At 39.2% G+C, this 26,816-nt stretch overlaps 1 protein-coding gene across 15 annotated transcripts in view; it reads right to left on the bottom strand.

Moving 5' to 3' along the window:
- The window catches only part of ablim2 (actin binding LIM protein family, member 2), a 100,202-nt gene that overhangs the window by 31,024 nt on the left and 42,362 nt on the right, over positions 1 to 26,816 (bottom strand). For 6 of the 15 annotated variants that reach the window (XM_042400520.1, XM_042400519.1, XM_042400526.1 and 3 more), the window contains exons 3-9: positions 19,450 to 19,633; positions 14,065 to 14,177; positions 13,639 to 13,765; positions 12,569 to 12,662; positions 3,530 to 3,617; positions 2,760 to 2,818; positions 1,262 to 1,315 (exon numbers count right to left, since the gene is read on the bottom strand). In XM_042400520.1, the coding sequence (XP_042256454.1) occupies positions 1,262 to 1,315; positions 2,760 to 2,818; positions 3,530 to 3,617; positions 12,569 to 12,662; positions 13,639 to 13,765; positions 14,065 to 14,177; positions 19,450 to 19,633 (719 nt within the window). The remainder of the gene's footprint in view (positions 1 to 1,261; positions 1,316 to 2,759; positions 2,819 to 3,529; positions 3,618 to 12,568; positions 12,663 to 13,638; positions 13,766 to 14,064; positions 14,178 to 19,449; positions 19,634 to 26,816) is intronic. The other 9 variants (XM_042400528.1, XM_042400530.1, XM_042400532.1 and 6 more) reach the window with 6 other exon arrangements.

Below are 26,816 nucleotides of genomic sequence, written 5' to 3'. Positions count from 1 at the left end.
TAGCCTAGCTTGCTAAAATCAGCTGGAAGTTACTTTTTCTTTTTTTTTTTTACATTATTTTAACACTAGGTGAGTCACTAGCAGCTCCTACACTCTCAGTGTTGTGGAGAGAATGTAACTGACTTAACTGTCAAAAGCAACAGATAGCCCCATCAGTCACTAGCACTACACATTGCTATAGTTCAAACCTACACTGAACAGTAATATGCTTAAAACTGCCTATTAGGCTGTTGAAATTGAAGTGGTGTAACAGTATTTTTGGTGCCCCATCCACATCCACCTTCACTGTTGTATATAAAACACTCTACATCTCCTGCTTCACTGTAAAGTCTATTCTCAGTGTTTGTGCACTGGAAGCTTCAAGTTTCCACATCACACTTGTGTAAGTTGTATACTGGACCAAGATGGCTCCAAATTAGTTGTGATGTCACAAATGCTCATTAGCCCACCCCTTAAAAACCAGATTTTCAATGGGCACAGAGAAACTTTCCACTTTCAGCAGATAAATGTGAAAACAGCGTTCTAGTGTCAAACTTTGCACACACATCATTCTGCACAGTAAAGCTCAAACATCCAACTGTAGGAAGAAGAAGAAAAACACATTTCTGAGTGGCGGGGGACTTTAAACCTTAACTAATTATGACTTTACATCATTTTTGGAACTTTTTAGTCAGCACAAGCAAAAACACATTTTAATTTATTTATGTTCAACCAGACATAAATACTGCATTACACACACAAAGTACAGTGGCTTTATTAGTGAAGCTGTGTCGAGCGTGGGCAATCAGCACCAATCAGTTATTGTTGTTAAAGCGCACAAGTTGAAGACAGAGAGTGGACTTTCCCCTTCATAACAAGTTAAATAGTAAACAAAGGATAATACTATTGCTTAATCTTGAAACATCTCAGATTTGTCCCCTGTCTGTTCAAATTGTGAGTGTCACTTTCTGTAAATACAGATGATATATTCTGCAGATGCAGGTACTGAGACACATCAGCCATCTCTACTCGCTCATTAAACCATCCCTGTACATGCACAGACTGATAATCAGCATATTACAGCATCATCAGTCACTGACCAATCAAATCTGTCAGTTCTGCATCACATGAGAAGTGTTCAGTATTGTATGTGTGTTTTTACAGTACATGGCTGCTGCTCAACATGAAGCAAATACATTAAGGTGTCAAACGTTATGATCAACCCATGCAGCAGATGACTGTGGAGGGGCTGAGTGGGGTTTGGGTGGGTGCAGGGACGTACAGGAGCACCAACCTCTTGCTCAGGGATGTCATTGATCTGTATCCGGACCTGCTTCTGGGAAGGAGAGGGGTTATGATGAGGAATGAAAATGGGGATGGAGGAAGGGCAGGGCTGCTGATTCAATGGTAAAACAATGGTATTTTGTCCCTAACTGTCAATTAAATCCCTCCTCCTCATTATGAATGGTCAGTCGCACCTTCCTTGTATTTACTGAGTAGTCTGGAAAACCCTTCTAAAGAGTTGAACTGTTGAGAGTTAATACAACTAACAAGGTGACTTTTTTGCTCACTTGTAGAGCAGTCAGTATGTTTACTACAGAGGACAGCTTGTAATACTGGTCTATAACTAATGTTAGATATTGTGCAGAATCCTGAAAACTAAGAGAGAGAAGTGTATGTATGGGTCAGATACAATAAAAGTAGTCAAAAGATTTCTGAGCAAGGCCTTCAAAACAGTAGCTTAGGTTGAAGGGGACAAGTAGTATTGGAAAACCTAAACTTTTTGTTTGGCTCAATCTTATAATCTCGTTTATCTAGAAATACATTTTTAAAAACTTCTGGCAGTGGAGTGAAATAATTTGAAAAGTAAAATAAGTGAAACATCACAGGTTTAGGAAATTCTTTCCCTGAAATTAAAGCTACATTTGTTGTTTTTTATTATTATTATTATTTTGGCCACTTGGGGGCAGTGGAGCAAGATGAAAACAAAACATTAATGGCACCCTGTGGAGTTTTCTTGTAAACAAACAGTCTCTACTACTTACAGTGTTACCCACCAAAATGCCTTGAGGTTGAATGCATTTCCTTCCTCGTAGAACATTTACAAAGATTTTTTCTTAAAACTTTGAAAGCTACATGGTTTACATCCATGTTTGCTAGCTTGCTGGAGGTCAGAAACTCCACAGATAATCTCTATATGATCACCTTATAAAGTTGCTGTTAACATTGTTGCTAACATGTTTTACACTAGCAGTCATTGCTAGTGAGTATATAGAAATGCATTCTGCAACTTAATAACTTCAAGCTTTTCTTTAGTCTCCCAGAGTATAATTATATAGGATATACATGGGATCCATTCTCATACACATAAAGAGATTTTAGACAAAATAGCAGGCATTGACCGTTTGCTGTTTTCTCATCCAAGTTAGAACACAAAAAAGTCAAAATGGTCTAGCACCGCAGTTCTCCAATGTAGTTGTAAGGACTCCTGAGGGATATTAAGCGGTTTCAGGGTTCATTAGGCAGGTCAAAAACAAAATGAGGAATAAGTGAACTAATTCAACTGCTCTTATCTCCCTAAAATGCACTTCCACAATTGAAAACCCCACAACATCTGAAATCAGCACATATGACATGTACGTATACATTTTAAGAAATGCGGCTCTGTGGTCTAAAAGTTCCATTTTAGTTGTATCTGGGGATTTGTGACATGACAGCATGAAGAGTCTGATCTCTTTCCTCAAGTATAGAGTCGTGGTTTGACAATCTTTTCCACCCACCTTACTCTTCTCCTCCTGCTTGGCTGCTTGTCTGCATGGAGGGTGCCAGATAGAAGATCCTGAAGAGACAGAGAGAGACAGGAACTGTCAGAAATCAGATGCAGCCATGCATTATGACTTTTGATGTACTCTGTACTTTCCCACTGTAATAATTTACTTACAAATATGATTATTTTTGTAAAATATGCCCACCTTTCATGTATTAGCTTGCATATTCTGTTCCTGATTTTACCCTATTAGCTGATTATTTTCCAGGAGCAGGAACTCACTAACAAAATTTTCATCTTATCCTTTTAAGGAAATGACATCTATGCAAGACGAAGCTAGAGACCCCAATATGACTCTTCTACTTTGGTTTCTGGTTTCAGAACTCTACTTCCATTATTAAATCAATATTCCTTTCAGTGACAAACACGTGGCAGCTCAATAGGAGTTAAGACAAATCAAGCTCTTACGGCAAAGCACCAGCTGCTACTTTATTTTAGTGCCACAGCAGATATACTGATATAGCTGATATACTGTTGTAGGTGAATGAGAAGAAAGAGAGGCTGAAGACAGATTGGAATAAGAGAGTGAAGAGAAAAAAAACGTGTCATCACCTGATTTTTATCTGTGGTGCTCCTTATGATCTAAGAATAGACAGTCATGCGTTTTTGAATCCTCTGTGGTTAGGCAGCAATAGCAACAGTACCTGCCCTGAAGTTTGGAGCTACAATAAAAGAAGTCTTTGAAGGACCTGCAGACAACCTTAGTGGGATCCAAAACTTTACCTTGCAGATACATTTCTTCTCCCTCTGCAAACATCTGCTCACAGCGGACACAGCGGGCACATGTGGGGTGGTAATGCTTCTCTCCAGCCTGTTACATATAAAACAAGAAAAGGTTTTAATAATGTGGCAGTCATTGTTGTGTTTGGTCTCTTCTGGATATTGTTACAGGGGTGCTTAAGCAATTTAGTATTGTAATTCAATAATGTTGGACTTGCAAAAAACATTTTTTAAAAAGGAATGATCAGAATTGAAGCAGCAGTAGTTTGGGTCAAGCTCCAAAAACACCAGATCCTACATTACCCATTATGCAACTCAGTAGCTTGTCAGTTTAGTTATTTTCTCAGACATGACAGAGCTCATCCTGAGCCACAGAAGACATACTGTACAACTGTTTTTACAGGCTGAACAGTGTCTCCATGACTACTAAACAGTCTTTAATGTGTAAAATCAGGCGAGACAAAGTAACCCCAGTCTTCTTCTTAATAATCAGCTGTAGAATGCACATAAGTATAGTGCTCATGCATAGTTCTGATAATGATGATAAACCAATGCAGCTCAGGAAAAACGGCAAAAAAAACCCCACTCACAACTGAACAAGAAAAGACTAGTTGTGGATTTCACAGCTGAGTACTTAACATATTTAAGGAATACAAATGTGCCTAAGTGCTTTGTCTCATCTCAGTGCATGATGATCTGGAAAAACACTGTCTCACCAACCCTGCAACCACAAACTGATTCAAAGATATTAGTGTTTGTGTGTGTGCATCCAAGAGGTTTCTCTCTGCATGTCTGAAAGCTCACTTTATTAGCAAATTCATGAATAGTTGATTCAAAATGCTGATGCAGTATGAATAGCTAGTCCCTGGAGTGTTGCTGACCTTATTGTAATTCGGAATTCAATTAGCATTCCTTAATTAAGGTGCCACAAGCTACAAATGACCAAAGAAAAGGGTGTGTTGTATGAGTTGACCACAAGGTGGAGCCTTTGTGTTGCGCAATAGGCATTGCAGTAGCGTTTAGTGCAGAGAAGGATGCAAAGGCAACATACAATCATCTTGACTCATCTAAGACTTACATAATGAACTCAAAATGCAAGGTACATAACAATTAGTTGTTAATTTTGGCTTCAATGGTGAAATCGCCCTCTCCACTCAACTCAAATTGTCCAAAACATTCAAAAAATGATCCAATAAACCTAAACAATAGTAAGCACTGGCTGACCATTTATCATGACCTGTGAGTTTAGCATGGAGTTACTATTATGTGGCTTGATGTTTAGAGGTTAATGGGGGTGATATGTTATCTCCAGAGCTTGAAGAGGAATCCACAAGGCAGTGTGAGTCTTCAAGGCGAGGATGTATGTGTCTGTGATACTTAAATCTTTAAAGCCATAGTGTACAATGCCTCTGGGTGAAACCACAGGCACCAGGGATCTAGAGGTCCTCACCGGTCCACCCTGTTCTCAGGTCTCGGTTACTAGTAATCGAGTCGAGTTAGGTCCAAAATACTGCTGCCAATGTTGGTGAAGACTCAAAAATGCATTTTTTCATTTGGGTCAGTTTGGATCGGATTAGCTTAGCACCTAACTGTTCTCAGGTCCCTTTTGGACTTTGGCTCTTTTTTTGAAAAATGCATTAATGCATGTTGGGTTCGTGTAGATTTCATGGGTCCATCATGTATCTATCCAAAATTTTGGATGAATGACGACCTCCAAGGGCACCTCAACAGTGTCTAAGCTAACTTAAGCTAGTTTGTCTCAAACCTTTTCTCCAAAAAACAAAACTAAATTATGACTGTTTATTCAGTCTATTATGTAATCCAAAGACCATCCTATTTGTACAGCCATTATTCAATATCAGTGAGTTTTTCTGTCTTGTTTTGTGTTATGACAACACAAAACTCTACTGGAACCAAGCAGAATTATCTCACTCTGTTGGCAGATTTTCTTGTTTTAAAACATATGATTTATGGACTCACCAATGAACCAAATCACTTAAAATGGATTCCTTTGCAATGAGACCTTTTCTCTTCTTGCAAAACAGTCATCTAAATTCTGTTGATCTCGGCCTCCCAAAGGAATCCCATATTGCTTCAACAGCGGACTGATTGCTTACAAATCCTCTGCGGTCCCGCCACTTTGCTGCATCATCTCAATATGGAACAATACCAGAAAACAGGACGTCGACACCCTATTTCTTGGATAACACCCTGCTTAATTCTTATCTGGAACAAATAGACAGCAGGTGGAGAGAGGAAGCAACCTGACATGTACTGACTAAAAACGAGCATGTGGACTCCATCCAGGTACAACTGGGAGAAAAATAGAGGTCAGGTGCTTGAGTACTGGCAGCATCTTGTGGACGCCATGCCAAAAGTTCATATTTGAACTGAATTGAGACAGATAAATAGACAGAGACTGAGAGAAAAGAGGAAGTTGACTTAGAAACATTGAGGCCCAGAGATAAAAGCCCGGAACTGGATTGAAATTCAAACATGGAAAGTATGAGGAGGCCGGAAAGGAGATAGCCCTGCAATCAAATCCCTCCTTTGTCAGAATCTGAAGCAGCAAGAGGGGAAAATTATCATATTCAATGTCCTGCAGGGCTGATAAGTCAAGGAAGAGGAGGGGTTGAGGATATTAGAGGGGGAATGAACTTGAAAGCTAATGACTGGATGTTTTACTTTGGAATGGGGCTGTAGCTGGGGAGCCAGGATTGAGGTTTGTGGCTGAGGCTCCTGCCGAGTTTTAGGCTTACCCACACATCTGTGGTAGAGAGCAGGGAGAGATGATGGCAACTAAGTGGTAAAAGGGCAGCTGAGGTTACCTCTTCATTTACCCAATTACCTACAGACCATCTGCTCTCTCAAAATTATCCTCTCTCTGCCACCCTGTCCATCACCTCATCTAGCAAGTGCAGAAACCAGTCAGGCGAGGGAGGTGGTCCATTTAGAAGATTGGAATAGATTTTGGTGAGCCTGGCACGGCTACAGCACAAACACACACACAAAATCAATGATGTGTTTCATAGTCTAGGTCAGTCTTTCATCAAGTCAAGTGTACCTACATCAAACTCTGTGTTTCAAAGTAATAATTTGTGACATTTTCCTACTCTCTGCATCACTGACTACAACACAACAGAAATTCAATCAATATCCAAGCTTCAAGCTTGAACATTCCCTGTTCTACAAACTCACACTCAAGGTCTCAGTGTACTTCAAACAAACTAGGTCGTACAATATATGAATACTTGCTTGAAAAGGCAGCCAGACGAGCATGCAGTTAATGGGTTGATTACAATGCGCACTATCTGACAGACTCTTCTTGAAGGCCTTCATGTGTTGCACTCAATTATACAAACAAAAGGTGAAGAAAGCAATTGTGCGAAGAAGGAAAAGAGAGCTTGAGAGAGTTCAAACCTTGCCTACTTTCTCACCTCCACACACCCAGCCAATCGTTGCGTAAAGTGACTGTGATTGTCAGATTGTTTCATTAAGTTACAAAAATTGTCGGATGCAGTCCCCCTTTATTCCGCCATTGTGAGCAAGATTTAAACGCTGTTAGATGGTCCAACAGGGACTTTGAAGCATACTGAGGCCTTTCTCTCACACTAGAGTGAGAATGAGTGTTATACTGTATTTCTGGCTTACTTGGAGCAAACAGAAGAACAGCTTGTGGTCAGAATTATTTTCTCATGGAGAGAGCGAAGATGTCGAACTTTGTGGCTGCACTACCTTGTGAGCTCAGTTTCAACTTTGACCTTGTTTGTCCATGGTGTAACCTGAGAGAGACTCATGATGGACAATGCCCAAACCCTTCTTGACTGCTGGATTCTTACTCATCTTCTCAGAGGTAGGCTACTTGTCAGTTTTCTTCTGTATTAAAATAAAATCATTGCTGGAGTAAACCTACATTATACCGCCCCTCTGCACTGTGCTCTTTCACCCACTGTTCCATAAGCATACTTATATCTCTGCCTAACAGAAAATCCAGACATCAGAGCACTTACTCACACTATATGACTGACAGGTGATTACTGGGACGAGCAATGAACAGACACAGCAATGAGTACTGAGCTGCTAAGATAGAGGCAAAAACAATAAACAGTCTCAATTCGCCCTCCTCCACCACTACCAGCTCCAGTTATTGACTCGTTACATCCCCACAGAACAGACTCTTTGATCTCAACCAAATGTCATGACATTTTAAATGCTCAGTCTCTCCATTACTGTTTCAAAGTGCAGTCCAGCACAGGTAGAGTGGCTGGAAATGGCCTCTACTCCTAATACACTGAGACAACTCTGCATGGTGGCATTTGATTTAAAAATTACAAAGACTCCCAAAGAGCTGGGACTTTGTTTATTGAGCATGACAAAATCTTTCAGAGGAACTGTGCCTCAGAAGGTCTGTTTGCATGTCATATTTAATATCATACAATATCAACTCACTCTTGGTGCTGCAGCAGGAAAAGTTGAGTGGAAGAGATAGCCTAGTTAACTGTTAGCTAGCGTTTTTTTACATATGAATTCTACAAGAAGAACTATTTAGTCTCTTGGAACATTTTATTAAAATGTCAACATCACACTAATATTATGGGTATGAAGCATTCAAATCTTGGTTTAAAATGTTCAAATCCTGTTTCTCGATAGCTCAAACCTACTTTCAACCTTTCACATTTAGTTTTATTTTATCAAGTGTGAATTTGACAGTGGTGGAATAAGTATTCTTTAGTTAGCTTTAGTTAAGTAAGAGTACCAAGTTCTGCATTCAAAATCCTACTTACAGTAAAAGTACAGAAGTACAGAAGTATTATCAGCAAAATGTTCTTTAAGTATCAAGAGTAAAAGTTGATACTGATGCATCAATATGTAAGAAGCATTTTACTGTTGCACCTGGTCAAATCTAGAGACAACTACTTTGTACACAGTCCTTGTTTGGTCCAGTGATTCCCAAAAGATAACTCTGGCGGGTTGTTAGATGATTCATTTGGTAGGAAAGAAGAAAAAACAAAGTTATGCTTCACAAAACTTTTTTGTGAACAATTTTAACCCTTTGATCTCTAAAAGTTATTTAAATGAAACCATCTCTTTGGTGGAACTGCTAACAACTCACTGACATCTGAAATGTGACAAGGGACCCCAACTAGCCAAAAAGGTTGGGAACCTATGGTATAATTTTTAACGAAAAGTTGTACCTTATTAGCTTGTCGTATGTTTTTTTAATGTAAAATCTTAGAAGTAAAAAGTAGCAGAAAATGAAAATATTCAAAGTATAAGTACCTAAAAATGTACTTAATTACAGTACTTGATTAAATGTACTTAGTTACTTTCCACCATTGGAGTTTGATTTCAGGAGAGATTGTTTTACTTTTTTAGACTCTCTACTGCTCCATAGTCATATGACTCATACTTTTCAGGTAGTAAATGTGTTTCTTATTAGTATCAATTCAAAAACTCAAAACTCTGGGTAATATGGTGAAAACGTTAACCTCTGCCTCAAGCAAATAAACTCCACTACTCCCTCGTCAGTACACACACATGAACAAAACACACACAGACACTTTATAGGTAGAGTTCCTTTTAGTTCTGCTTGACTGACTTTAGCTCCAGACCCTGCAGGGCCAAAGAACCAAGTACACACCTGATCGCCCAACACAATGGCAAATGGAGGTGGATGATGTCATTTACACACAAACACACACACTGAGAGAAACACAGAAACATGCTCTCATTCCATTTCTTATGTTTCCGCTGCTCTCTAGACACTGGAACCTGATAGGTGTTTATGAAAGGAGAGAATGTGAGAGACCGCTATGTGATGAAAGAAACGAGAGAAAGTGAGAGAGAGGGATTGTTGTTCGTCCCTATAAAGCTGCTCTGTTGTTCCGAGGTCACGGCGGGAGCTTCCAAGACCCCCAGTCTAAAAGCTTTCTTCCTTTCCTCCTCCCCTCATCCCTCTATCCGCCCAAGGAGAGTATCCCGTGTCTGTTCCCTCCATCACCACAGAACAACAGGCTGCTTGACTACCACATTCTCCTGCACTGATTTCTACCTGCCTCTCCCATCCAGTCCTTTCCATCTCTCTCTGTCTCGTCTTACTCATTAAACTACCAGGCTAAATTGCATGGACTGCTGCAAAACATCAGACTTATTTTAATCACAGTCACACAAATGTTTCTTGGAGGTAGGGCAGCTGTATGAATATACTCATTGATAACACTAAACATAAAGATCCTACAGCTTTTCAGAATACATAATAGCTGAGAGGGAATACTTCAGGGAATACTTCATACATTATAATTATAATTCAGTAAATATAATTATAATAACTGCAACCAGATCTGTATGTTGTCTATGTATTATATGGTTTTACACAGCTCTTAGGTTGGCTTTGAAGGATAACGTCGGCTATATTTTTCTTATATATTTTCTGTACAAATCCCATTGAAAAGACCAAACCCTTATTCCTCTGTGTCGTAGAGCTTCATTGTTATCCAAGACTAACACTAGGTGATCTGCTCCTGCTGTCACTGCCCTGCTGTCGGAAATACACACTAGCACCAAAAAAAGCACCAAATGTGGATTAAAGTAATCCCCAACAAATGTGTTATTTTTTTCTGTTTGAGTAAAGTTTGCTAAAAAACTATAGTGCACAGTCATTTTAGGAATTTACTGACACTTTTTGAAAATTCATATATTTGCAACACATTTTAAGCATAGTTGGTTCTGGTTTTTTCGTGCAATTTGTTGAAAATAATGAAGATAAAGAAAAATGTCGGCCTTATTCTTTCAGGTGAACTTTCAGTTAAAAATAAAGAGCTATATGTGTTGTTCTTCTACCAGCTATCTCAGCTAGTGATATCATGAATCTCGTCATAATTTAACAGAGTAAAATTTCTGTTCACCACTAAGATCCATCAGACAACCACTGAACCACTTCAGCATTTTGTGTGCATAAAAATAAGACACCTCAGCTTGAAAATATGTTATTGATTATGCTGAATATATAGAATTTCTTGGAGTCAGCAAGACATGTGTTTTATTATTTAGCATGACTACATGAAAAATGAAAGCAGTATGCAGGTAGGAAACCCCATTAGTCTAATTTTTCATAAAATCTAAATATTAAACCTTGGTTCCAAGATCATATGAACAAAAATTCATTGGTAAAAATGGAATAATCTCACCCCAGTGTCAGATTTTTGGCCCCATTGTGTAGTCCGGTTGTTGGCCACCTGCATTGCTTTTTTACTCTTCTAGTCTAGTTTTGTCTGTTCCACTATTTTTGCAGTGAAACTCTCTCTTTCTGTCCATCTGTGTATATACTGTTCAATAAGGCACACAGACTGAATCAGGTCACACACACACACACACACACACACACACACACACACACACACACACACACAAACAGCAAAATGACACACACATGACTTAATGACAGTGACAACCTGGGGATGACGTGTCTGTTCTGACATGTTTCTGACACCATGTATCTAATAACATTTCAGAATTCATTGGACACCGGTGACGTTTTGTAGCTGTCGGTATTTTCTAGAACAGGAGGCTGCGTCACTTTGTTTCATGGCACAGAGAGGAATGTAGAGGCAGACTGGCACCTGAGAGTGAGTGACAAGCCTGAGAGGCAGAGGAGGAGAGGGAACAAAGAGAGCTAATATGTGTGTGTGTGCTGTAGATGGTGAGGTCAAAGCCGTTAGCCCAGAGCAAAGAAAAAGAAAAAGAGATTGTGCTGAATAGCCATGCAGATCCTGGCTGGCTGGTTATTCTCTGTGGACCCACACACAGCAGGCTACAGTGGGACTAATGCATAATCTCACCCCATTCGCCTCTGGAAGCTGCACTGTGCACTGTCCTTTTCATAGTCACAGGGAAATTCTAGTACTGACGATGTCAAAGCTTAAAAACTGTAAAGTCATACATAAAACAGAGCTTTTTCGAGATCTATACCGAGGTGTAGGTATTCTATAAGCCCTTCTCTATGCATTTATTATGCATCTCTTCTGCGTTATGGGCTGTATAAGATCTAATAAAATTTTAAACATCCCTTTGGGGAAATGAGGTCAACACTGGAGCCTCTTGCTATGAGAAAAACAAGATCATAACATTATACAAAATAGTAATGGTAGAAGACAGAAACAGAAGAATATGATGACAATAAGTTTATGCTTTAAAGTGGCACTCAAGTGATTTACTTTTTTCACCTCAAAAAACTGAAGACCCACAAAAGACATATTTTAAAAAGAATTGTCAAAATTGGAGAAGCAGAGGCTGAGATATCCTGACTTCTAGTCCATAGTATGGGTCAGGATCAAGAATCCTACATTTCCCAGAATGCAACATGATAGTGTCTTACCATTAGACCCTTTCTGACTGGTAAATCCCTACCTCTTTTCACCTCAATGCACCCAGATCCAAGAGAATTACAAGCTCTGTGATAAGATGTGTCTTACCTAAATGCACGTTGGGAGTTGTAGTTTCTTTGTTTTTATATGCACAGGTTGCATTTTTATATTGCAGTTGCTCATCTTTTGTACTGGTGATCCAACTAGGAGAGTTTGAGCCCAATATGTGCTCCAACTGCAAGTCAAGTGACATAGTCTGTGCAAAAAATGAACAGTACTTTTATTCTCGGAACATTGGATGCCTGAAATAACTCCTCCCACGTACTCTACTTCCTCAGACTTGACAGAGCTTATCCAGAGCCACAAAAGACATTGTACAATTGTTTATACAAACTAAGTAGTACTCCCTGTGACTAGTTAATTGACATGTACAATTGGTGGAGTGCCCCTTTAAGGCCTCTTTATGTATTTATCCTGCATCCAACATGCATTTCTGATGCATGTTTTTGTTGTTATTTGTTGATTATTACACAGCAGTATTGCTCATAAAAACCTTTATATCTATTTCTTGTTTAGTCTCTATGAGGGCGAGCTAAAAACTACAAGCTACATCCCGGTGAGCTAAAAGCTACCGTAAAGTATTTATTTTAAATGTAACCCGTCAGTGCTGTGACTTTACCTCCAGGACTTTTCCGGTGATGTACTTCTTGCAGCTCTCGCACTGGATGCCGAACATGGCGTGGTAGTCCATCTCGCAGTAGGGGATCCCATCCCTGGTGGCACAAAACAGGACAAGACAGCAGATTAGAGACAGCGCAGGCGATCAGACACACTTCACTTCACACAGGAGACAGCTTAGAGCGTCAGAATCCTCTGAACTGACAGCAATCAGCAAGTGCTTAAGGAAGGTGCTGGGTATAGCTCCTGCTGCAGCCATCCAACCATCAGAATGTACACACAGTGCAAGACTGTTCAAAAGTAGTTCTACAGCATCCTCTGCTTCCAGAATTGTGATGTAATATATGTAGTTCTTATTATTACAATATAATTCAGAGGATGGTATTACAGTGCTCATATCTGAAATCATAGCTTGGTTTCTTAAAGTGTTTACTCTACATCTACTCTCCTTATTATTTGTACTCCAGTAGGTATTGTAGTTTGGGGTTACATACCATCAATATGAAACTGTGACAGAAAACAAAAATTAAATTTTTCATTGAAGAGTGTCAAGAATGGGTGTAATATGGTGAACACTTTTAGATTTAGTCAAAAGAAAAGTTTGCTTTGACCAATTTCTTAGACTTCAAGCCTGTGGTTAAATATAATCATAGGTCCTTTTTTTCAAGATTAGAAAAGATCAAAAAAATTATATTTTTGGCTTTACACAGATGGGTGACAATTTTGAAAAACAAACAAAAAAACAGTGTAAAATGTAATAGTGTGGTGTTTTTCCACCAGAAGAACTCAGTGCTCTTTGTCATAGATTCTCAAAGTGTGTGGAACTTTATTGGAGTGATAAACAGCAATGTTTTTAAATATATTCCCTGATTTGGTGTTTTGATGATGGTGGTGGAGAATGCTAAGAATGTTAAAGTGTTTCCTTTAATTTGTCAAAAAGTGGCAAGAAATGTAAAATTACCTGATTTGATGGAAATTTGGCAGCCAAATAAAAGGAACTCTGGTTTTGATTGATTCAGTTGTAAGATCTTCTGTGACACTTGAGTTAAAAGCAATGAAGGCCAGACTTACTTGCTGATGTACTCGGCATTGAGGACCTTGTTGCAGACTTTACACTTGAAGCAGCCCAGGTGCCAATGCTTGTCCAGTGCTACAAGGGACTGTTCATTCTGAAACTCCTTCCCACAGCCGCAGCAGTCTGCACACAGGACGGAGAGATGAAGGGAGATCAATCGATGAGAAATAATACTAAAGTTTGCTTTTTCCGAGCCGAAGAATTCTCTGTGCAGTACTTTGATTTAAGTTAAAGGACAAAAAGAACATTTTGGTTTCCGGAGAAGGGAATGGCTTGACACAAATTAAGAAAGTGCCAATTTAAGAGATGGAACAGAAAATTATGGTACCAAGCAGTGCAAAAAACATAGTTTGCAAGGGGCAAAAGTTTACCTTTGGCATGATTTAGAGACAGAGAGACAGAGACATAAACAAAGTACTAACTGTGGACAGCCTGTATGGGTGCAGGGCTGTTGGCAGGGAGAGGCTGGGTACAGTTTTGGCAGATACACTCCTTCCCGTTAAATGTCACTCGGTCACCAGCCGGGAATGGCTGTCTGCAAACAAAAAGAAAACAGTCAGAACATCAAGCTAAGGCTTTGTCTGATATACTGTACGTTCTGCTTCTAAAAAGCTTACAAACTTATTAAAAGCTTTTGAAACAGGCAGGGTGAGGCAGATTTCATTGCAGACTGATGAGTAAAATCCTCCTACACCATACCTGAAAGAATTCTCTGAACAAACATGAAGTTAAAGCATTAACTGATGACTATCTGTTTGATCAATGACTATCTGATTGACTATTGATGACTATCTGTGGTTAGGATGTAGCCTCCGTCTAATCATTAGGGAGTAACGTTTACTGGACATTTTCAGTGAAAGGCTATCCCAAAACTGCTGAGTAATTTATGATGAGGCATTGCTTTTCCATATATTTAAAAATAGGACTCATAGTTTTTGAGATTTAAACCTTAATTGATGGGGAGTCCCTGTCATACTCTCATTGACTGCAATACAGTCTGCTGGCTGTTTGTCTCCTCTCATTCCAGTTCCTTAAACTTACAGATTCTCTCTTCCTTCAAACGCTTTGTACACATATAATACATTCTCATGGTAAGGTAATCCTGCTGCCACCAATAATGCACAAATTTCTAAACTACAAGCTCTAGTTTTAGGCAAATAAATTTCTCCTCAACAAAACTGGAACTTTTTTCTGACATTTAAGGGAATGTCTGCCAGCTCAATGGTAGATCTCAGTACTGTTCTCATAGTCAGCTTTCCCTGACAGATAACAAGCTTCTGCATTCGATACCTGCTCATTGTTGTTTTAGATTTTCAATATTATTGAGCTTCCAGTAATGCAATCTAAATCAGCTTTCAACAATCACACGCAATTTCTACAGAAACTGTCTTTTCTAGTCTGATTTATTTTGGATTTGGATTAATTTGGGCACGACTGTGTGTACTTTTGTTCTGTAATAAACCTCAGAGCACCATAATAAACATAATCCAAAGTGCAAGACATTAGGAAAAGGCATGTTTGTCTAAACTGTCTCCATAGCCCATAAAAAGAAAGAAATGTGGCAGTGACAAGATTTTTCTCAACCTTGAATGGAAAGTCCTGCCTTTCTTTTGAAATATCGGGAATGAAAAGAGAGACAGGTATTGATTACAAATCCATCATATTTGTACACAGACACTGACTCATTCTCATCAGTCTGAATAGGAGTGACAGGATCAAGGTCATCGTTGTAAAACATTAAAGCAGACAATAAATTACAAAAGTTTCTTTCTGAGATGGTGCAGAACAGTAAATAACTGTGTCATCAGCATAAAAGTGGAAATTTGCAATTCCAAGACTGTGACAGGAAAAATAAGGGGCTCCAATACTCAACCCTGTGGTGCACCCTCGGTCACATTTAGAGATATTGATTTAAGCCCTTCAACCTGCACATATTGTGATCTGCCTGATAAATAGTGTGCTTCAATGGAAGAATTTGACTGGCCCGCACAGAGCCCTGACCTCAACCCCATCCAACACCATTGAGATAAACTGGAACATTGACTACCAGCCAGGCCTCATCACCCAAGAACAGTCACCAAACTAATTCTTGTGCATGGCACCAAATCCCTGCAGCCATGTTCCAAATGCTCTTGAAAAACCTTCCCAGAGGAGTGGAGGCTGTAATAGTAGCAGATCACTGCCTATGGTTTTGGAAATTACATGTTCAGTATTCACATTTAGGTGTAATGTTCGGGTGTGACCAAGTCATCACCTGGTTACACATTAAATGTTATATAAATGAGCTGATCTTGTTGTGACACAAATGTAATAACTTTTATTTCCAGACAGAGTTTGTTTACTTCCAGGCAGCATTTCGTGGGCAATTGAAGAAGTGCAGCTTAAGGCACACTGACACTGGATTCAACATTCAGACATGGATGCTGCTGCAAGGAAATGATTAGATCAAGCTATTGAGTAATTGTAAATTTATTCACCAGCCAAAGTCCCTTCAGAGACAAATGACATTATAATGTTAGAGTCAATATAAACACAGTGTAACCATGTTTATATCTCCTGGCTGTTGGTACATGCTGCTCAAATGCAGCTGCTGTCACTGAGTCAAGTACAGACGGAATAACTATTCCTTGGCAAAGCAGGGCTCTGACTGGCTGCCACGTGCTGCTTCCCACAGCTCGGAAATGTGATATTAGAGCTGCTGTCACACTATGACAGCCAGCTACTGAGGAGAAATACATCCAGGCAAACTGGGAGAGGCAGAGATTACTGGTTATTCATGCATAAACAGTCAAGTTCTGGGTTTTTTTTTTCAGGGTTGGCATAACGAGTCTTTCTGGTTTAAAGATTCACTTGTATAGCTTCTTGTTGTAATCTGTACAAATACAGAGGCAGGGGGAGGGGGTGGCTGCAGCACTGCCCCTGCCTATTTTATTATGTTTAACTTATATGCTTGTTTACCACAGCCAATTCAGTAACTATTTTCTTTTGTTTAACCTATTGTTTTATTAATTTTTCTTTCATATGTTTCTACTGATCAGCATTCCTTTGGTTTTGGTTCTTCTGTTTTGTTAAATATTTGAAGACCTCTGTTAGTGCAATACCAATGAAGTTTTTTATGTTGGTATAATAACTTTGTGAGAAATGTGAGTCACGCATTGTGATTGTGCAATGTGCTGTAAAAGAGTCCAAAAGAAACCAAATTTGCTGTTGTTATTAATGAAAATGGCTAAAATGTAAAGAAAAAAAGAACTAAAAATCAGGAAACATGACTATAAATTGATGCATTCTGTGATGATAGCCAAGTTTGACAGTGTTGATTAATGAGTCATCTGATCCTTTCTCAGTGGTTTAACATAAATTGTATGCAGTGATATATTGCAATTTAAACATGTATTGAACTTGCAGGTGAATTGTGTGGTAGCAAACATATACAAATGCAGACAGACAGACATAAACACACAACAAAGCCCAGACAGTGAGTGAAAACACAGCTAGATTACTCTTGATGAATTACTGAAGATCAATACAGTGCTGTGACCATCACACACACACACACACACACACACACACAGCTGAGCTGGATGTCTCCCTTAGGCTCTCTCAACCTATTTTTATATTCCTCACAATAAGCCTGTGTGTTTTGCTACCACAAAAGTGATATTTGTTATAAGAGGAGCACAGGAGTTTCATGATCACATTACAAACCTCAAATGCCACACTGGAACATTCTGATCTCTGATTCAGTGGAGGGATCACCAAGGTATGATAGCATGATAACACACACGCACATAGAAAAACCCACCCCCAGTTCAGAAGATACTTAACACTAGCTGTGGGAATGGGCTAAGTGGCCGCACTGTCTGACCACACACTTAACATGCCTGCCAGAGAGAGGCTCCCATTACCTTTCTAGGCCTGAGAAACAACACTGGTCATACACACACATTGCACAGTCAGTAAGAGCATGCACATGGCTGGAAACAGGTGAGGATGACACGTGTCTTCATGTGTGTGCCTATATTTATACATCTATGTTATAGTTTTATGTACTTGTAAATGACACCTACAGTCCACCAGAGGAGTCCTGCTGTTGATGATGTGTGTAAAATAACACATTGCGTGTGCCATATCTCCATCTGAAAAGATGTTTTTGTATCTTGATTTTGAGCTCTTTTAGTCACGGGAAGTACAAGGAGGGGTCAGGCCACCAGCTGATGCAGACATATCCGTTTTGCATCATAGTTAGCCTATTCACTTCCTAATGTAGCATGTAAACGTGGTTAAGACCTTGTATGACCTTCATAATTATTTAAGACACTTTTAGATCTGTAAGAACCCACAGAGACACGGAACATTGTGGAAAAGGAGTGCTCTGAGCTAATGAGGTTTAGGTTAAAGGTTCACTTAATGATAGATGCAAAACAGGCATACATCAGAGGAACTCAAATGTAGAAATGTGTATGTGCATGTACCCCTCCCCACATTTTGGTTACCTACAAGTCATCTTTGGGTGTTATTAACAAATGTGGCTAAAAGCTAAAACCCTAGAGGTGGATGCTAAGGTAGGTGGCATTCAGTGCACTCAGAATGCTGCTACTAGCAAACCCAGCAAACAAATACAAAAAAAAAACTGAACACATAATAATTCTTAGGTCTCAGCATTAGCTTCCAATGTGTCATAAAAAAGAGCTTAAGGTGCAACTGCTTGCCTATAAATCTCAACCAAAATACATCTCGGACTGTCTTTAAATTAAATGAACCCCCTCAGCCTCTCAGTTCATCGGTTAGAGGTCCACTAACTGTTCCCAGAGAGCTCACTAGAGATTAAGAAGCAGCATTTAGTTAAGGCCGGGGTATGCTTGAACCAAAGTAGCTCATATAAAGTGTCGTGCAACCACACCTAAAGTAAAAAGCATTTCTAACTGTTCTGAATGGCCACACTCAAAGTCAGGCCGTCGTAGAGAGAGGGGCAGGAAGTGATGAAACATACAAATGGGGATTATGGCACATACTTTTGGACGGTCTCACCTACAGACACTTGTAGTTTCGCACTTGGTTGTGCACACGAAAGGTGACGGAAGCAGTTGTGTAAAGAATGAAAAACATGAATTTGAGAAGGAGGTTCAAGTCATGCCTACTTTCTAACCTCTGCACACCTGACTGATCACTGCATGAAGTGGGCATGATTGTGACGAAAGTCACAAAAATTGTCAGATGCATCAGAAAGAGGGTTTCAGATGCTGAATAAGACCTGCCCAAAATTTTATTACCTTTAAATTCAGGTTAAAAACATCTATGTTCTCCGCTGCCTTTGATTAAACCTGAATTCATCATCATCATCACCCATAATGTATGTAATAATCCCTCCTTGCACTGGAAACTGTGTGCACGCAACTATGGGAAGTACAGTGGGTCAAAATTGAGCCAGAATGTTTCCGACGGACAACTTGGGTGATGACAAGCCTAGGGGTTTGTTTAAAAATAGTGTTTCTTGACCTGCCTGATTTCTTTTTACTATGCCATGTTCCCAGTTTTTAGCAATGAACTAGATCAGTGCAATGATATTATTACTGATAAGAATGATGACCAAAACTACAGGTTGCATGGAACTGAAATGTCTCTTTAAGCTATGAGTCTTTTTTGATTCCTTAGAGTCTGAAAACATCAAATTCATGACTTGAGTGCAAAAAATGTGACCCAAGTCTACATCTTACAGTGTTTGGAGTTGTAGAGCTGGACACCAGAGTACAACAGAAGATGTGGCTACGTGAAACTAAATGCTATCCCCCAAATCCTTGGTCTCTTACTTGCAGGAGGCGCAGACGAAGCAGCGAGGGTGGTAAGTCTTTCCCAGGGCGGACACCACCTCCCCCTCAATGAAGTCCTGGCAGCTGAAGCAACGAGTCCCGTACATCCGCTGATAGTCCAGAGTGCAGATATATTCACCCTGACGCACAAAAAAGCCTCCCTGGGCCAGTTCACATCCACACACTGAGAGGAGGCAGGGAGGGAGGAGAAAGGGAAGCATGGACAGAAGAAAGGAAAGGTTAAAAAAAGACAGATTACACAAAACTGATAACTGAAATAATTTAATAGCAAAAACTATAAGAATACAAATGCATCCTCTGCAACATGAATGGCGTCAAGCTAATTACAAAATCAAAGTCATTGTGCATAGTGACTTATTCATCACAAGGGTAGGCATCAGCTTTGTCATCCACTTTTTACTAGGTTATGTCTTTTCTCAATGTAGATGACTGACCAATAATGATATAATTGTTCTTTGTAGCCATGCTAGCAATGGTAATCAATCGGTGGGTTGGTCCAGACTGAAATATCTTGACAAATATTGGATTGATTGCCGTTTGGAACAGACATTAATGTTGTCCTCAGGATGAATTGTAATTGTAATCCCATGACTTTTCCTCTAGTGCCACTAATAGCTAAAAATGTATTTTCTGTTTTTAGTCATAATAGCCAAATTTGGCTAATATGCTAAACTACCATGGAGAACGTTATACTTGCTAAATCTGCATCGACATGTTAACATTGTCATTGTGAGCATTTTAGCATTGCGACATTAGCATTTAGCTCAAAGCACAACTGTACCAAACAACAGCCTCACAGAGCCACCAGCACTGTAGATTCTTAGTATTGCGATTATATTCTTTCTTATCTTTTACTCTCTTTTTTTCTCCTAAAATAAACTTTCATAATGGTATGTTCTGTCTTGCCTTTGACTCTTTAACTTTTTTATGATTTGTCCATTTGTTTTGCTAGTATACTATGGGTACAACTGCGTAAAAAAGGCCCTTATAATTATTTATTTTCCTCATAAATCCTGTTTGTTTGATTGACATTGCTATGTTTAAGAAGCAGGTATATCTTGTGAATGTGAAATATCATCAATTCTTTTTAACCTATTACCTTTTTATCATGAAGTGTGTTGATGTAAATGACTTGACAATACTGTCTATCAACAAAGCCTCAGCAGAAAAAAAGATATAATGATCTCACAAAGCAGCAACACACACACACACACACACACACACACACATACAGACATCCATTTGAAAAGAAGTCAAATGAAGACAAGGCATTGTGGTGAGCAGAGCCAGTTTGACACATCTGGTTGTTTTCAGTCGGCTTAAAGAGCCAATAACATCACAGTGTGAGAATGGGTGTGTTATTAGCTTGTGTGTGTGTGTGTGTAAAGACTGCAATGTGCCTATTAACAATGCATGACAGGATCTCCAAATGTCTCCCTTGAAAAACACAATGATTACACACAGTAACCATGGCAACCGCATGACATCACAGAGCAGCCACACCCTCAGGGGAAACCTCGCTCTATTTTTCCACTCCTTTAGCAAAAACAAAAGCCTTTCCTTTCTTTTCCCTCCATTCTTTCTGTCTAGGGAAAAAAAAAACAGGAAAGATAAATGAGAGATGTTTGCACTGGTTGGTGTCACAACCCGGGACTGCTCAGTGAACTTTTAGCACAAACACACACTGTCTCAATCTGGCAGGGATGTGTGAAGGTATGAGCTAAGACAGATTTGAGGCAGGTGGGTGAGATCACACACACACACATAACATACGCTTTACAGAACACACACATACATGCTTGCAGGAATGTGAGAAGGTAAGAGGTGACACATGTACAAAACGTGGATGAAATCATACGCAACACACTGCAGAGAATAGGCTCAGACACACCCAGACACACTTGCAGTAGTGCCTATGGGTTTTCTTGCTCTCATTAAGGTTAGTTATTGGTTATAAACTGATGTCCACATTGCTGGCAGACAGCTCAACAACAAATATCCAACTAGCACCGTGACCTAGGCCAAGTTTCTGTCCACTGAAACCAGTAAGAGACCAGTTCACAACCCCAGGAACAGGAGTGGTCGCAGCTTTGTTTAGCTGGATTTATTCTTATTACGGTGCAAAGGAGCCTATGAACATAGTCTTTGTAGCTACATCAAAGGCTACACCAGAGCTATTATGCACCTCCTAAAAAATGTAATTACATGTCAAGGCTACGGCAGCGATGGAGAAATCACATGGAGACTGCATGGATACTTGTTGATAGTGAAGACATCATACCATGCCCAGTAATTCTTTCCTTTTCAGGGACACTTTTGTGATCTAGCAAAAAAAAAAAAAGCAAAGCATAGCTATGGCACCCAGAAGTTGCTTGACGCCCTCCTGGATCCATATTCTTCACGTATGTTTGCAGTCTATCTCCCTCATGTTGTCATTCTGATTTCCCCTACTGTAATTTTATTATTATTATTTTGTTCTGCTCTGTACACGTATCCACTGTATTATTGCATTTCTGTCCATCCTGGAAGAAGGTTATCTCTTTCCTGAGGTTTCTTACATTTGCTTTTTCTGGTAAGTTTTTCCTTATCTGAATCAAAGATCTTAAGATAGAGGCTGTCATATGCTGTACAGATTAGATTAAAGCTCTTTGAAGCAATTTTGTGAGTTTGGCTATATAAATAAATTGACTTGACAGCTGGTATGATTACACAAAAATAGGTTTTCAGTAGTTAGTGAGGCAAAGCATATATATACATGAATAAATGATGAAATGTAAGCACAGTTATTTTGCAGTATATAATTAAAAAACAGATTTTCTCACTTGCCCATAATGCAAATAGCCTTTTGGGGGGCTAACAGCATTAGAAAATGATCAAATTGGTCCAACTGTCTCCAGAAACATCACTATGCTTCAAACAAAGTGCTGATCTGATTGTCTCTTTCTCCAGCAGAGAAACAAAGGAGTTTACATTTTCAAAAAAGACAAACTGACAGTAATGCCCGCTTTACACAGTGATTGGCTATGTAGGGTTTAATCTTCTCTCTCAAGCTTACTACTTCTATCACTTTTCATGTGTTCAACTGAGTGCAACACTATGCACGGTTTAGAGGAGAGACTGCCTGAAAGTGTGCGCTGTTATTCCAATTTGTATGATTCATCACCTGGAAAGGAAAAAGACACACAAAACACATTCTTGGAGAGAAGTGAGGGAAGCAATGGGCCTTAGACTTTTGCCTTAGACATGATTTAATGATACATAGAACAACATAGTAGTTGTGAAACATACTGAGGCATCTACACTGGATGATCCATAAACCACACTGTTGAACGTTTTCAATGGAACTACAGTAATAGTCCCTATAAGCATTGTTAACAGTGAGGTTTGTAGATTATCTAGAATAACAGGGACAGTTATGATGCATGTTGGTTTAATGGGAACCTGACCTTCACCTGAACTGATCCTAATGAGACATTTTAATCATATTCCATATTCCATGTTGTTAAATCCTGTCGTCAAATCCTGATATTTGGGTCTAAGTTGTAGTGGAAGTGCAGCTTTTCATTTCTCTAGTGGTAGAGGTAATCTCTTGCTGTGATGTTGCGCAACTACTAAATGCATGTAGGGGATCAAGCCTGTGCATAGAGCGATTACAGTGAACTTAAAAGTGACAGAGAATGTAAAATGAAGGCAGGTTTGCAACGTTTGTGATGTTTTTCATCCGTCTTAAATCATTTAAACTAAACTGAAACTTCCACATTTCACATTTTCCTTTTAGTTACATAACAATCCAACTTTCCCACCCTTTTATCTCCTTGTAAAAAATTTGACCGACATGTTGGATAACCTTTGTCCAGCATTTTCACCATTTCATTTTTTCATCAAGCCCGTCCAGGGGTTACACCATGCTAATAAAACAACCACAACAATACGAGCAGGAATGTTTTCTCAGGAAGTGGACGGAATACTTTCCAGCGGCTGCTACCGGCTCCCTTACATCCGGTTCAGATGTCTGGCAACGTGTCTAGAATGAGATAATGCCCTGGGCTGATGGAGAAAACACCAGCAGAGTGGAAAGCCTGGTGGATGGATAATTGGTTGGATGGACTGAAGGATGCAGGAGAAGGAGAAACATACTGTAAGTACACTAAGATCATGTTCTGGTTTAACAGTTTAAATGGAAAATACAACCATAAAGTCTAAAGCATTCTCTACAACAACATAAGGTTCTTTGTAAAAACCTTACAGAACATTTTCGATGAGAGTTTATCGCAACTAGAATCTTATCAAGTTTTAACATATCTATAATCAAACTGGCCCAGTAAGACTTGGACTTGACTCAGATTTAAGTCACAATAATGAGGACTTGAGACTTCTTTGAGACTTGAGTGATTTGACTTACTTACTTGATTGCCTAAGGACTTGAGATTTGAAAGAAAGAAGTCTAAAGTTCTGACCTGGTGAAATCCCACAACATAAAAAAAGAAAACAGTAACACAGCAGGCATAGCCACGCCAACTGAACATTCACTCTGAGGCCTGTGCATTTAAAGAACTCTGTGTCAAATAGAAAAAAACACTGTCAATGAGACACAACTTGACGCGTGACTTGGACTTGTGTTGAAGGATTTGAGACTTTAGACGTGCTCTCACACTCCTGACACTTGACTAGTCTCAAATGACTTGAGATTTGATTTGAAATTGGCTGAGCAAGACTTGAGACTTGACATGAACTTCCCCAAAAGATTTAAAACAGTCCTGCTACAGAAAAAAGCTGGATAGAGATGGAGACAGAGATCCTCACTCTGAGTCCTGAGTGGAGCTTCCCGTCAGCTCGTCTTTCAGTCCTTCAATATTTATACCTGTGTTGCCAGTTGGCACACAGACTCCTCTCCTCACTACATTATAACTTAAGCAGCTCAGCAGCTGCGCCAATAGAAGCTCAAGTTGAAGCCCATTCATCATGTATAGGCCGAACACCAGCAGAAAGCATTACATCCTTTTAACAGTTACAGTAAACCCAATCACTTTATATCATTGTTTTCATCTGCAGTGCAGCACCATGGTATATATACTGCACAGAGCACAAGGTTACTGGACTACAAACTAGTCTCTAATGCAGACAAAAAAAGTGTGTGAGTGCACTGTATAAGTGAGTGGAAGACTTTCTATCTTGTCCTTCATCGCTAATGGAAACCACCAAAGTCGACTTCCTCTCATCCCTTTCTCGTTATTCTCACTTCTCCAATCTGTCATTCCCTAATCCCTCATTCATTCGGGAGTAGTGTTAAAAGACAGTGAGAGGTTGAAGAAATGAAGCAGAACCGTGTGAGGAAGTCAGTAAATTGTGTTTAATCAAATGAAGATTGAAGTTCACTTTTAAATACGCTGTTACAGAAACATTAGTCCTACAGCAAATGCAACCAAAGGTGATAAATTCTTTACTTGTAATAAATTCTTTATTTTTAGTTCTCATTGTACAGTAATGTGTCATAACTTCTTCTAGAGAATTAAACAATGTGCAGTCCTTCAGCAGGTGTATAAATCACATGTAAGTACTGATTCCAAAGTCTTGTGGAATCAGTGCTAACGTTAGCACAGCATTTTGTATTCCAGGAGCATTCCTCTTTAACAGCAACATGGGTCTTCTCAAATATTGAATGCTGTAAAAGAACAGACGTATTAAATTGCTACTGGTACACAACCAATGTTATGTGGAGTTGTTGAAAATGATATTATGATGATATTGAACAGCGCATCTCCTAGCATCGCTGGCCAAGAACTGTTTTATCCTCTTTTGAAAAAGTGAGCATGTTTTTCTGTGTTTATTTCCACTCTGACCAGAATAAAATTCCCAGAGCAACACTGAATACTGTTTTGTTTTTTTTATATTATCGAGCAAATGCTGAAATTACAGAAATTAAACAGTATCTATATTAGCCATTTCATTAAAATGCACAAGTATCAGAATCAGCCTTGAACCCTGCTCCAAACCCAACTGAATGTTATGCTCATCGTTTTGTAACAATTTAATTTCCATGACAACAGAGGGTGTGTGTGTGTTATCCTCGCACTTGGGCCTGTGAGTGAGATCATGATGAACCTAATTAGTCTTTTTGTCCTGAGATTCAGCTGAGGAGAACAGAATGTGCTGGGCTACATGCCTGCAGAGAGATAAAACTTCCATGTACCACAAGAGGGTTTGACCTTTTGAACCCTGGGTGTATGTGTATGAATAAGTGTTTGTGTGTGTGTGTGTGTGTGTGTGTGTGTGTGTGTGTGTGTGTGCGTGTGTGTAACTTCATAACTAGAAGTCCAAAAAAAAATCCAAAATCCAAAAAAAAAAGCATCACTGACTCTACTTTGAACTCTATCCTAGTTCTTCATAATTACATACAATAACAGTGCTAACATAAATATTAGTGCTTCTTAGTTGCGAGTGTGAAGTAGGTATAAAGGTTACATTGCAGTAGGAACATGATTACGACATTTTTCAAGGCTAAAAAGCAGATTACTTCACAGGAAACTGATTACTTCCATATCTAAAGGCTTATGTCATGTGCTGTGAAGCTACTTACATAATGTGAGTGTACTCAGAGGCTCTTGCAGGAATTCAATGTGCTATCGAATCTGCTTCCTCCACACTGGAGGATCTCAGAGCACAGTTTGTACTGCTTTTACTTGGTGCTCGGTGTTGTGGTTTTTAAATAAAATATGTCACATCTGTTTTACTCATGTAAACATAAGACAATAGAAAAATAAGAAAGAAAGAAATCGAGGGCGTAACAATGGTATAGACATTTAGGGGGAAAAGTTTTTAGAAGGGCTTGGGAAAATGCGTTTTGATGCTAAAACATACGTACTTTGACCAAAATTGAATTTTTGGATTTGAATACACATGGAACACTAATGTGAAGCTACAGAATGATATAAAAAAAATCAAAAAATAATGTACCCACCCTTTAAATGAATGCTAATGTTGCTCCGTGTCTACTGGAAATAGGCAAGTTTGCTAACATGTTACTAATATTAACTTTACAAGGTCATGAAATGTTAAACGTGGCATTTAGCTTTTTGTAGAATTCTGCCCCCTGGTGGCCTTTAAAAGACTTTTAATGCATCTATAAATCCAAATTTAGCCTGTTTGAGAATACGTTTTTGTTCATATGCTTCTATTTAAACAACACTGAGCATTAAAGAAATAAGGCCTCTTTTGCTCAATTTCAAAAAGCATCACTACTGAAATCATTCTAGTATCGAATTTTTAAACTCACTGACCTAGCCCCAGCCAAAACACATAAATGCTCATTTATGTGTTTGTGTGTGTGTGTGTGTGTGTGTGTGTGT

This window comes from Thunnus maccoyii, chromosome 22 (genome assembly GCF_910596095.1).
Source record: "Thunnus maccoyii chromosome 22, fThuMac1.1, whole genome shotgun sequence".
NCBI lineage: Eukaryota > Metazoa > Chordata > Actinopteri > Scombriformes > Scombridae > Thunnus > Thunnus maccoyii.
Note: the sequence above shows the minus strand (reverse complement) of the source record. Positions and strands in the feature narration are given on the sequence as shown.